The sequence below is a fragment of the Ananas comosus genome, linkage group 14, assembly GCF_001540865.1.
Source record: "Ananas comosus cultivar F153 linkage group 14, ASM154086v1, whole genome shotgun sequence".
NCBI lineage: Eukaryota > Viridiplantae > Streptophyta > Magnoliopsida > Poales > Bromeliaceae > Ananas > Ananas comosus.
Window position 1 is genome coordinate 11,163,263 of NC_033634.1, and position 14,488 is coordinate 11,177,750.

General features: G+C 31.8%; 1 protein-coding gene across 1 annotated transcript; it reads right to left on the reverse strand.

Moving 5' to 3' along the window:
- Positions 151-8,920, reverse strand: LOC109720309 (the record flags this gene model as incomplete). Its single annotated transcript, XM_020247332.1, is given in 3 exon segments — positions 151-1,874; positions 6,155-6,247; positions 8,903-8,920. Coding segments are annotated over 3 exon segments (1,500 nt in total), but the record flags the coding sequence as incomplete, so codon positions are not given.

Genomic DNA, 14,488 nt, shown 5'->3' on the forward strand with positions numbered 1-14,488 from the left:
TTCACAGCATCAAAAATTGACTACAAAAATTGGATTAGGTTAAGTTGGTATGATAAGTATTTGATCTAATTATTTTATTAAGATTTTTTTTTGTTATATTAATTTATAGAAAAAAAAACATCCAACACAATTTGCTATATCACTTTTGAAAAAAAAAAGTAAGTAGAATAAATTGATATAACCCATTAATCACACATGTAATTAATCCACTACTCACATACATGGATTTAAAGAGACACTCACACACAAAGTCATGGAAAAAAAATAAAGTAAAACTAAAATTGAAAGAAAAGAAAAATCAGGAGCAACATGAAGAACAAATTAAGAAGAATATCAACCAAGTCCAAACCAAAGCAAACTCTTTTATCACAAGATGTTGATGTTCTATCCCCCCTTTGGATTCCTTGTTTTCGCCTCGTCGATCGTCGATCGTCGATCATCGGCCGAGGTTGTTTTGGTTCTCGCGAATCATTAATTCCTCTTCCTCATGCTTTGTAGCCATGCAAGTGCTTCGCCCACCGTCGAGCCATGAAGGGGTCGACGTAGTCCCACCGGTCGACACAACTCCTTCGCGCTCCGCCGAACCCTAGATCCCTGTCTCCGACCTCAAACCCTCCGATGTCACTACCATTTCCCGCGCTCTTCTCGCCTAACTCGACTACTACTTCACCACTCCTATATTGATCCCCTTCGCCCCCCTCGACATAGCTATAACCGACGTTGATGAGTCCACAATCACCCAATAGATCCAATGGTATCCTCCTCTCCTCCCCGCCCCTCAACTCCCCCAACCTCACCACCCCACCATGCTCCCCTATCCTCAATTGGGTCTCTCTTACCACTCCCCCGAGCAATCTCGCCAAGAACTCCTCGAACTCATACATCACGAACCCGTTCGACGTCCCGAATCCGAACCCGACATGAAACCGATGGATGGGGATAGGAGCATCGAGGCCTCCTCCGTCTAGATGGGCTCGCACGGGGCTATCCGACAACTGGAGAATGCACGAGATCGGGTTGCGGTGCGTGCGGTCCTCGAGAATTCTCGATGCTTTCTGGAGCCCCTCGATCGGGTCGGCTCCGTTGAAGTAGGAGAGGCGGTCGATGACTTGCAGAGCCATCCGCTTCGCGTGCGGCGACATCCGCCTCAGAGGAAAGGCACGGGTGGCGGTGGTGGAGTATGTCACGACGGCCAACCGATCGATCGCACGCATCGAGAATACGACGAGCGCCATGGCTTGCTTAAGAAGCCTAATATGCGGTCCGTTGGGACTCGCCACTAGGACGAGGTCGGTAGCCCGTTGAGGGGCGAGCCTTATCGAGAGGTAAGCCCTTGTTTGCCCGTAGGGCGAGGTACTCGGTTGCGGAGCTATCAAAGATAAGCTAGTGAAGTGAACTTCATGATGCAATGGCATTACATGACCGCAAGCGTAATGCCCGAGAGGATTAGGGCTAGTCGGGACCGGCACGGGGATGAGGGCCGGCATTAGGGCAAATTGGAGAGAAGGGTGGACGGGCTCCACGGTGGAAGCGGGATCGATGGGCTCGTCGTCGTTGTATCGGGTGGTGCGGACGAAGGAGCGACGGTTGACCCGGGAGGTGGCGATGGAGTCGTCGAGGATGCGGAGGACGGGGTCGGACCGGTGGTGGTGCGATGCGGGCAGCACTCTGAGGTCACGAGGAAGCTGGGACCACTGGGCACGGCAGATCGGACACGTGACGTTGCCGTGCCGAATGTTCGATGCGATGCATAGGAAATGGAATGAGTGCGAGCATTCGGCCGTGAAAATCGTCGATTTGCTGCTGCTGCTGCTACCGCCGCCGTCAATTGTGCCGCCGCCGCCGAGCGGCTCAAGGCATATTGCGCAAAGGCTCTGCAAATCAGTACAAGAGCATAAACTTTTAGCGCAATGATTGGCTCATCAAGTAACTCATAATAAAAAGGCTAAAAACACAAATTTTTGTTGATTATAAAGTAAAAATTTAGGAAATTTTATTCCAAGTACAAGTACAAAGAATCAGGTGATATAAAAGCAATAAAAGAAACTTAAAAAATCTTATAAATTTATATTTTAATTTAATTTTTAGTAGCATTCTCCCTTTTATTCTATAATTTGAAGAGAAAAATTAGAAGTTGAAGGAGTCTCAATAACAAAGAGAGAGAAAAAAAAAAAAAAAAGTTGAGGGGTTAATTCATAATTGCTTAGAGTTCAGGGGGCTTCCCTATATTTTTACCATTCTTCTTTCTTTTTTTTTTAGCCCCATTTAAGGTAAATATACAAAATTGACCCTCATATATGCAGTAAATAGTTTACTATATTAAACTTCACGAATTTTAAACCCCCGTGAATAATTTATCGTGTTTACTAAATACATTAGGGGCTAGTTTTGCATTTCAATTATTAGTATTAAGGAACAAAGTAATAATTTATCATCATTTTTACATTTATAATTTGAGAAGGATCGCTTTTGTAATTAAATTTTTAGTAAAATTGTACAAAACTTATCTGAACTATGGACCATTTTGAACCTACTACCCGACTTTTAACAAAATTTGATTTTACTACTTTAGATTTGTTTGATTTTAATCCGTCAACAATATTTTGATTTCAAAATTTAAATGCGTCGTTTATCATTACAGATTTAATTAATACGCTTAATGTAATTTTCACAATTATAAATTTATTAAAATAAGAAATTAGTTCAAATTTTTAAAGTAAAAGTATCGTTGACTAATTCAAATTAAACAAATTGAAAAATTAAATAGTAGATAAGTTTTTTGAAAGATCAAATAATAAATTAAAAATGATTCATAATTCACCTAAGTGCTATACATTTCACCTTTTTTTTTTTTTTTTCTGAATGTTCTAATGTAGCAAACAAGAAAAAACATCACAAAAATAATAATAATGTGATAGTACGGGGACTAAACTGCATTGTTGTTATGTGCGTTCGAAATTCCGTGCCGAGGGGACACTACATCAGAACCGTCCAATTCCCCCCACGATGTGACCGTGATTTTATGTGGGACCCACATTACGGGAGAGATAAAATATTTCTTGCGCCCGGTGCACCACGCCATCCGTGAACCGCATGCATTTTATTATTATTATTATCATTATTATTTTGGTTTTTTTCATATCGTGAAGAACCAAAGAAAAAAAAAAAAAAAAAAAAGGCGATTCGAGCACGAATTTCAAAGCATCGACGGGGACGGCCGAGCCGTCCGTGCGCGAATCTTAAAGCAGCGCCCCGCGTACGTACGTACGTACGTACGCCGGGTGTAAAAAAATGCGTCCGCAGTTATACACCGGAGGGAGGGTTTTGTTCCCTCGGGGGGTGTGCGGAAGTCAAAGTGGGGCCCACCCCCAGAATTTAAAGAAAATGATAATAATAAAAAAAAAAAACTGACACATCTCAGGTTATGGTTGCGTCACAGTGTCGAGTTTATTGTGGGTCCCACCTTCTTTTAAATTAATGATCAACACATATTTTCGTTTTTATTTTTTTTTGAGAAAACTTCAAAAACCCCCCTGTGGTTTCGTGCATTCTCACTTTGCTACCCTGTGGTTTAAAACGTATCAATTTGCCCCCCTGTGGTTTCGTTTTTATCTTTTTGTTATCAATTTTATTATTTTTTTTTTTTAAAATCAGTGACAAAGTTAAAATTAAAGAATACTAAAGTGACTATTCGATAAATATAGATGGTTATCTGAAGTTTTTTGTATATAATTTAACGAAATATTAACGAAAAAGCTTCCGAAAAGATAAAAATGAAACCACAGGGGGGTAAATTGATACGTTTTAAACCACAGGGTAGCAAAGTGAGAATGCACGAAACCACAGGGGGGGGTTTTGAAGTTTTCCCTTTTTTTTTAAAACATATATATATATATATATAATTTTATTTTATTTCTTTTACTTTTTAATAATCTGGGTAAAATGTATGAACAGTCCCTGACGTTTCCTGATATCGCTATCCGGTCCCTAATCTTTTCATAGAAAGGACTGGGGGTGAATTGGAAAATATTAAAATTTAGCATTCAACATATATTCGTGTCCAAATTTGGAAATATGGATTTGATTATATAAAAAAAAAATTGACCACATTCGACCGCTTTTACCCTAAGAGATAAGAGAAATGTTAATAATATATATTGTGGAGAGGATAAAATGATTTTTATTGTGTTATTTTTTTTTATCTTGTTATAGATTTTGTATTAAGAGAACATTTATACTTGTTAAAATGTTAGTTTTATTAAATAAATATAAGTATATAAGTATATAATTGTATTGTGTCTTATTCTAGCTTATTTTCGATCATATATATTTATTAGTATATATTTTATAAGTTTGAAGCATTTTAATCTCTAGACAAATAATATTAAAAAATTATAAAATTTAATTTGTAAATATTTTTAATAATATAAATTATGTCTGACGAAACTGATCGTCTATTCAGATGTCTCTTTATAAAAAAAAAAGAAAGATATTTGATTCTTAAAAATAATTATAAATAACTGACTAATAGAGCCGAGGGACCAAATAGCAATTTAAGAATAGTGCATGGACTAACCCGCAAACCCTCCCTATACAAATGGTAATGTGGATTCTCACTTTTAAGTACCTTTACCTAAATTAATCCTACATTATATATAATTTGAGCTCTTAAAACACGAATTTTATAATTTCTAATCCAATTCAAAATAATTTAAAATCCTTATATCATAATAATAATTAATAATAATAATAAATTAATTAAGGTAAATAATAAAAAATTCTCTTATGGATTCCAGTTTTTTTTACTTTTCCTCTCTAACTTTTAAAAATTTATATTTTACTCTCTCTATATTTCAAGTTGTTGCATGTAACCCGTCCCCCGTCAGAATTTTACTACTATTTTGCCTAATTTTTATAATTTGTACCGAAATTTTTTTCAAAATGACAAAAAATATCAAAAATTTAATTTTTATAAAAAAATAAAGATAATTTGGCCATTTTGTGCTCTCCATTAACGTCGTACTCGTCCGAAAATATTTTTAAAATTTTAAGAGAATAAAATATAAATTTTTAAAAATCAAGGATGAAAAAGTTAAAAAGTAAATGTTTATGCGGGAGTTTTTATAATTTAGCCTTAAATTAAAGTTTCTGTGCAAAAAAAAAAAAAAAAAAAAATGTTNAAGAGACGGAAGAAAAGAATACGGCACTGTTGTCGTTACCGTCATGGAGATGCACCAAGGCGGTGGAGGTGGGTTGAAGAGAAAAAAAAAAAGAATGAGAGAAAAAAAGAAAAAGAAGAAGATGTGACATTGTCCTCTTTACTGTTGTAAAGAACCGGGAAGGCGATGGAAAAGGGTCGGAGAAAAAAAAAATAAGGTCGCGGCGCGGCCTTGGCAAGGCCAGAAACGAGGACGGCGGAGGGAGGTGCGTAGGCGAAGGCGAGGGAGCACGGGACAGAGGCGAGGCGGACCACCTCTACCTCCACCTCCGCCTCCGTCTCCGCCTCCGCAGCCCACTTTGGAAAAAAAAAAAAAAAAAAAAAAAAAAAAAAAAAAAAAAAAAAAAAAAAAAAAAAAAGGAGAAAAAGCTCTCCTAGTATGGTAAAATAAGCAAGTAACAAACTAATAAATTAAATAAAGGAAAAACTTTAAATACCCCGTGTCGTTTCGCACTTTCTCACTTGAGTACCACATAGTTTAAAGTGTATCAAGTTAGTACCCTGTGATTTCCCACTTACTCACTTTAATACTCTGTGGTTTCGCACTTTCTCACTTTAATACTCTATCGTTTAATATTTCGTTAAATTATATACAAAAAAACTTCAGATATCCTATCTAGGTTTATCGAATATTCATTTAATATCTTTTAGTTTTAATTTTGTTACTGATTTAATAAAAAACATACTCCGAAATGAATAATAAAAAAAGAAAAATAAAACCACAGGATACTAACTTGATATAAAAATAAAATCACAGAGCATTAACTTGATATAATTTAAACCACAAGATACTAAAGTGAGAAAGAAAGTGCGAAATCACTGAAAGGGTATTTGAAGTTTTTTCTTAAACAAATAAAGAAAAGTGGGGTGGTTAAAGTGGGAAAAAAAAGAAAGAAAGAAAAAGAAAAAGAAAAAGAAAAAGAAAAGGCTGTCTACCTTAGTGGGTTCTTGCTGCTTTTCCCTGCTTCCCTCTTCCGCGTTTTCTGCCGAAGCGCTTTTGCTCACCGCGCAGGCAGAGGATGCCGCCACCTGTACATCGTCATCGTCCCTCATTACCAACATTATTACTATTTTTATTATTATTATATTATATATTCGTCAAGAGTTCGACTGGAATGCAATCGATATCATCAAGGATTTGGTGCTGTCAAATTTTCCACCGTTAGATTAATCCTTTGATTATTTTTATCCGATAGATTATATTATTCAACCAACCACCCACTTAATCCTAGAGAGCTCATATCATCCTAACCGCACATTTCTCAATTCAAGGACTAAAAAACTAATAGCACCAAATTAATCCTTGGTGCTATCGATTGTATTCCAGCCTAATTCTATTTATCAATACTAGTTTAAAAATTGAACTTACTTTTTTTTTTCATTTTAAAAGATTCAAAATTGTTAAATTAATATATGATGCTCAAATTTCAATTTATTATAATTTTTAACTCAATTTAGTTGGTTAAATATTAGAGACCGTTTGGTCGCATGTAGTCGCAAGTTGCAACTGTACTACAGTTGTAACTAACTGCATGTAAATATAAATTCGGTATTTGATTTGATGTATTTAACTCAAACTCCGGCAGTAAAAACCGCTAGAGAAGGCCCAACTGCAACAGCAGTTGGAATTACGCCTAAATTGACTGCAGTTCCAACTGCAGCAGCCGTTGAAAAAAATAAATTTAAATAAAAGATACGCTTACTTTCTTAATTATTTTTTAAATAAAAAATATTTTTTCTTTCTTACGTTGGAAGTAATTTTAAAAATCATTTCTCAACTACATGCGACAAAACAAATTATTTATAGCTATAGTGCTTTCCACTACATCCAATCAAATAAAATACATATAGTTACAACTGCTGTATTTTCAACTGCATACATATCTAACTACACTGTACTTATAATTACATTAAATCAAACAGCCTCTTAGTGTATTGTTAAAATAGAGAAGTAATGTAATAGTAATGCGATTGATAATGCGCCAATAATAAAAATATTATATCACTTTAATATCAATGATGTGTATATATATATTATATTATATATAATATATATTGTTATCGAAATTAGGTTATGAAATTAATTGTAATAATTCTAAAAATTTAAGCCGATAAAAAATTAAATTTATAAGACTATACGTGCAATTTATCCGAAAAAATTACTAAAACCTTCTATAATATAACATTACTATTTTTAACCACCGCATTACCTATGTAGGCCTAAAAGATTCAAAAGTTTCGTAAGCGCTTTTAATTTTTAAAATTTATTAAAAATTTTAATTATTAAAATTTCCATTAAACTATTTATTATTATTTTATTTATTTTATTTTTTTATATAAAACTAATTAAGCTGAACATATCTCGCCACTTTCAAATAATAATTTTAAATAAATAATTGATTAGTGTTCTTTGAAAATAAAAAAAGTTTAGAAAATAAAAAATATATATATATAAAGTAGAGGTGTAGTGTAGTGTAATAAGGTTGTTTTATATTTGGATTATTTATTTAGTTAAGTGAATAGTTTTACCAACTTTAGTAATTTATTTGAGTTAATTAATATTCTATTTTATTACTAAAAGGTATAATTTATAAAATATAATAATTTAATGACTAAGTTTTATTTTATTTAAAATTTTAAAAATTAAAGAAACCAAAGATTACCCCCCAAAAAAAAGAGAAAAAGTTACCCAAAATAGAAAATTTTTCCCACAGGAATAGGGCAATAAATTAAAATTTGGGAGATTGTGATTCTTTACAGAGAATTAATTAGAAAACAAAAAGGAAAAAAAAAAAAAAAAAACAGATTTGTGGGATGAAAATTAGGAAAATCTCATCTAAAATGAAGTAAAAATTCAGAGATTAAAGTGTTGGACCAATGCTGCAAAAATAGTCCCCAAAAAAAAAAGCAAAAAGAAAAAAGAGACAACTTTAACCAAATTAATTACAAATAAAAATTTGAGTTTTCATTTTCTAACATTAAAAAAGAAAATTAAATAGTAGAGAGAGAGAGAGAGAGAGAAATTAAATAGTGGAGTTATTGTGAGAATGAGGAAAGGGAATAGGATTAGTTATAAAAAAAAAAATAAAAATTAGATTTTGTGGATGAAATTGAGGAAAATATCATCTAAAATGGACTGAGAATTCACAGATTACAGTGTTTGACCAATGCTGGCCTAAAATAAGCAAAAAAAAAAAAAAAAAAAAAAAAAAAAAAAAAAAGAGACAACTTTAACCAAATTAATTACAAATAAAAAATCCATTTTTTTTCTTTTTTTTTGGAGGTGGTTGGAACACAATCTTAAGAACAAGAAGAAAGAAAATGTAGGATAAATAAATAAAATAATAATAGATTTTAAAAAAACTAGAGAGAGAGAGAGAGAGAGAGAGAGAGACATTTCATTTGGCCAATGCTACTAAAATAGGCAACAACAACAACAACAAAAAGAAAAAAAAAAAAAAAAAAGGCAATTACTTCAACCAAGTTCATCACAGATAAAAATTGGATTTTTTCTTCTTTTTTTTTTCTTCTTTTTTTGTGAGGAGAGTGTTTGGACATTAGCATTAGATGCTTGTAGAGATGCTAATTAACTAAAGAACCCCCCCCAAAAAAAGAAAAAAAATAGTAGAGAGAGAGAGAGAGAGAGAGAAAAATAGAGAGGAGAGAGAGAGAGAGAGAGCATACACTTTTGGTGGAGTAATTGAAAAGGTAGCACAAGGAAGCAAAACATCTTGGCCATTAACTCTTCCACTTTGATGTTCCCCTCCACCATTCACAAAACAAAAAAAAAAAGGGAAGAAAAAAAAAATTTACTCCAAAACCTCTTCCTTTTTTTTATATATACATATCTCTCTCTCTCTCTCTCTTCTTGTTGTTTTTTTTCCTGGTTTTTGAATAGTAGTTGCAAATAATCTTAAAAATCTCTCCTTTCTCTTTCTTCCTCTTTGTTTCTTGTGCTTCTTCTTTCTTCTCTTCTTTGGTCACTCTCTCCCCCCTCTCTCTCTCTCTCTATAGCTGTATATTGTGGTTTTTTCTTTATAGTGGGTCTCTCTCTCTCCTCTCTCTCTCTCTCTCTACTTTATTCTCCTCTTCCCAAAAACCAAAGAAGCCACTTTTTTACTTTTCTTTTTTAAGAGAGAGAGAGAGAGAGAGGAGAGAGAGGAGAGACAAATTCAAAACAACTTTTCAGGCTTGCTTGCTTTAATAGCTTTTTTTTTTCTTCTTTTTTTTCCTTTTTTCTTTTTTTTTTGTAAGAGATCCCAAGAGCTCTCTCTCTCTCTCTCTCTCTCTCTCCTCTCTCTCTCTAAACAATGGACACAAATACACAATAGCACAAAAGTGAAGCCTCACCACATTTCACAAATACATTCCATTTTGAAATCACCCTCTAAATTATAATTTTTTAAAAAAATGTAAAATTTATATAACTTATATGAACTATGAATTATTTGAATATACTATTAATTTTTTAAAAAAATTAACTTTATTATCTAATCTTTAAATTTGTATAATTTGAATCAGTCAAAAATAATTTAACTTTATATATAATTAAATCTTTAAAAGATAAATGACGCATTTCAATTTTAAAGTCAAAGTGTTGCCTAACCGAATCAAATCAAATAAATGAAAAGTTGAATTCTAAAATCAAATTTTTGAAAAAAAGATTAGGCGCTAACTCAAAGTGGTCTTAGTTCATATAAGTTCCGTATATTTTAACTTTGTAGAAATAAGTAATTTTAGTGAAGAAAAAAAAAGTTTACCAAATTGATTTACAACTCTATCATATTTAACATTTTAAGCTCCAAATTCAAGCCAATAAATTAATTGATTAAGTAGCTAATCAAGACATAAAATTAACAACTTTTTTAAGTTGATCAACAAAATAGAAGTTAAAGGAGCATCAATTAATTAGAAAATTAAAGTTGAAGGGATCTCCATACATTAATTTTTACCTGCTCATTATATTACTTGCATCTCTCTCTCTCTCTTATTTACTTTTTGTATTAAAGTGGGGAACTGTCACTAGAAGCTACAGGGAAAAGAAAAGGGCGAAATGAATAAGAAAAGTTTTTTAAAAAAAAGAGTTTTTTTTTTTTTTGTGATATAATGTATTGTCGCAGTTGGATTAGTTGTGACAAATTGAGTTAGAGTTTGTAGGATGACTGTAAATGTAGATTGGGATGCTAAACCCTAATGTGATATGTGTTAATATATATATATATATATATTATATATATAATATATAATATATATATATATATATATATATATATATATATGAGTGCAGGCTAGGATGCTTATGGAAGCACGGAGTCAGGCTTGCTTGCTTTAATACTTTTTTTTCTTCTTTTTTTTTTCCTTTTTTCTTTTTTTTTTGTAAGGAGATCCCAAGAGCTAGCGCTCTCTCTCTCTCTCTCTCATCTCTCTCTCTCTAAACAATGGACACAAATACACAATAGCACAAAGTGAAGCCTCACCATCATTTCACAAATACATTCCATTTTGAAATTCACCTCTAAATTAAATTTTTTTAAAAAATGTAAAATTTATATAACTTATATGAACTATGAATTATTTGAATTACTATTATTTTTTTAAAAAATTTAACTTTATTATCTAATCTTTAAATTTGTATAATTTGAAATCATCAAAATAATTAACTTTATATAATAATTAAATCTTTAAAGATAAATGACGCATTTAAATTTTAAAGTCAAAGTGTTGCTAACCGAATACAGATCAAATAAATCGAAAAGTTGAATTCTAAAATCAAATTTTGAAAAAAAGATTAGGCCGCTAACTCAAAGTGGTCTTTAGTTCATATAAGTTCGTATATTTTAACTTTGTAGAACTAAGTAATTTTAGTCGAAGAAATAAAAAGTTTTACCAAAATTGATTCTCAACTCTATCATATTTAACATTTTAAGCTCCAAATTCTAGCCAATAAATTAATTGATTAAGTAGCTAATCAAGAACATAAAATTTAACAACTTTTTTAAGTTGATCAACAAAATAGAAGTTAAAGGACATCAATTAATTAGAAATTAATTGAAGGGATCTCCATACATTAATTTTTACTGCTCATTTATCATACTTGCATTCTCTCTCTCTCTCTTATTTACTTTTTGTATTAAAGTGGGGAACTGTCACTAGAGCTACAGGGGAAAAGAAAAGGGCGAAATGAATAAGAAAAGTTTTTTTTTAAAAAAAAAGAGTTTTTTTTTTTTTTGTGATATAATGTATTGTCCCAGTTGGATTAGTTGTGACAAATTGAGTTAAGTTTTTAGGATGATGTAAATGTAGATTGGATGCTAAGACTCCTAATGTGATTAGGTGTGTTTATATATATATATATATATATATATATATTATATATATATATATATTTATAAATGAGTGCAGCTAGGATGCTTTATGGAAGCACGGAAGGCTCGTGCTCTCCACTTTTTTCGATCTTAGACTTTCGAATCGACGATCGGCTCCGTTAGACTTGATCTAAAGTATTTGAAGTATCTAGAAAATAAATTTTGCGATTTTTCGATCGATATCATTTGCCTAGTGATCGAAGTGGCTCAAAATCAACGGCTGAAAATAAAAATCTTACAAAATATGATGATATGACATTAAAATTTTAGATCAAAGTTATTGATCTTGTTTTATATGGTATAAAGAATTTTCTATCAAAATTTCATATGATTTGGATATTTCTACACCGTTAAACTTGCAGCCGGCTCACCACGGCCATTAAAATTATTGATTTTGAGATAGAGAGAGAGAGAGAGAGAGAGAGAGAGTAGGTATTATGTGCTATTAGGAGCACGGAGGTTTCTATGTTCCAAAGATATTTTTGATGATAGAGTTTTCGAATCGACGATCAGTTCCGTTAGAGTTGATTTAAAATATTTGAAGTACTTAGAAAATAAATCTTACGATTTTTCAATATCATTTAAATGCTGGAGGAGAAATATTATAATCTGTGGATAAAACAAAACCGACATATAACAACAGCGAATTGAGAGCTCACCAATATATTTTTTCCATTAGGAGAGAGAAAAGAGTGATGCAGAGTTCAGCTACTATCTTTTTAAGAGGACAGAGGCCTTCATCCTTCTAAAATTATTTTAGATGATAGAGACCCCGAATCGATGATCGGAACCGTTAAAATTGATTTAGAGTATTTATAACGTCTAAAAANAGGCCTTCATCCTTCTAAAATTATTTTAGATGATAGAGACCCCGAATCGATGATCGGAACCGTTAAAATTGATTTAGAGTATTTATAACGTCTAAAAACTAAATTTCATGCATTTTAAAATTCGTTAACAAGTTCATTGAAGAGTTGAAAAATAAACGGTAAAAATTGAATAACTTACCGGTTCTTAAAAATCGAATAACCTTGTGAAACTAGATGTTAGACTTTTTCAATTCACGATCAGAATTATCAAACATTATCTAAATAGTATATAGAATTTTCTATCAAAATTCAAGCTGTTGTTCTACACCGTTAAATAAGCAAACTGCTCATATAAACTATAAAAAATTATTAATTTTGTGATCCTTTGGTTATTATGTAAATAATTTTTAAAATTTATAAAAAAATTTTAGACACTTTAAATACTCTATATCAACTTTAATCATTTTGATTACCGATCCGAAATCTCTATCATCTAAAATGATTTAGAAAGATAAAAATCGCTACGCAAATCCAGTATAATTAGGAGTCCACTGCCGAAAATATTTATACTATATTGTTTATCTCCAATGATTAAAATATTAATCCTCACCTCATCGTTAGATTATACATCTAATTAATATGAAATCTAATTTCTCAACGAGATTTAAATTTAATCTTCTCAACTAGGATTCAATTTAATAATCTAAAAATCCAACATACGTATATTGAACTTTTTTATATTAAACACTCCCTTACACCATTTTCTTAAGAAACAGAGTAAAACAGAGAAATAAAGTCTCAAAATCACTTAAGGAAAGCAATCTAATAAACTCGCATTTGCTACTTGTTAGACATCGAACTTTGTTGATCACGCTTTGCACTTTTATTGGGCTGTAACGCCCGATCAAAATGTCAAAGCAAAAGCATTCACGAAAAATCTCTATTTGCAATCGGAGTTTTACCCTATAATAAAAAATATATACCATGACATCATTTCACGAAGAAAGCAATTTATATATAAATTGAATGGAATTATCCGCCTATATAATCTTTCATGCCTGGTCAATGGAGGATGACCTTGTGGACCGCGGCTCAAAGGCCATGAGCCGGCATTTTTTCTTTGTTTTCCCAACGGCGGGCGAAAAGCTAAAATATCAAAGAATACTGTTTCAAAAAAAAAAAAAATCAAAAAAATCAAAAAATTCTACGGGGGACAAACATCTCTAAAAAGTTTTTGGAATTCCAACCATCTTTCGCCTAACCCAAAAAATTTAAGCTGTATTAGGATTGAGTTAGATTTTAATATTCCTAGTCTAATAGAAATACTATATTATATACATTGAGATAAATTATTTAGATTTAAGTTAATTTAACAAGAGATTCTAATAGTATTAGTTCGCGTATATCCTCTGCGAAACATTAATAATAGACACTAACGAGTTCCCAGCACTTATGAGAAAGTCAAGCACCTAAAGTGAAGGGTATTTGGCCGAATTCACTAGTGTTGAAAAAGTGAGGCTTAACTTCTTTTTTTTTATTTAATAAATTTTTATTTTATTCTTTTTTGTTTGATAAAAAATGCTTTATAATTTGTCTTAGCTATTTGCTGAACTTTATGATAAAAATTTGATTTGAGCCCTATTTTTCGTTATGCAAAGTCCATCAACCAAACTTGATACGGAATGAATTGTAAAAAAACCCTAGTACCAAGTGCTCCGAGGGCAGGACGAAGTATTAATTTCCAAACACCAAGAGATGAGAATTGTTTCATGTCATATACAAACTAATATCCGCTATTTTGATATTCCACAGTAAATTAGAACACAACTTGAGGTAAACGTTCTAGAGGTTTAGCCTGCATTTTGAAGATTTGCTTTTATTCCTCTTGTCGTATTGCAATTTGTTATTTATTAAATATTATGGCTGCAGATTGTAATCTTGTTTAGTAAAATATAATATCTATCTACCATATATAATTGATCGTGACTAATTTTCAAAGAAATCCCACATTGTTATCTACATTTGACACAGAAAGCAACCTCTGGGCAACCAAAAGGATTGCACTCTACAATCACTATATCATAGATCAAGTGTGG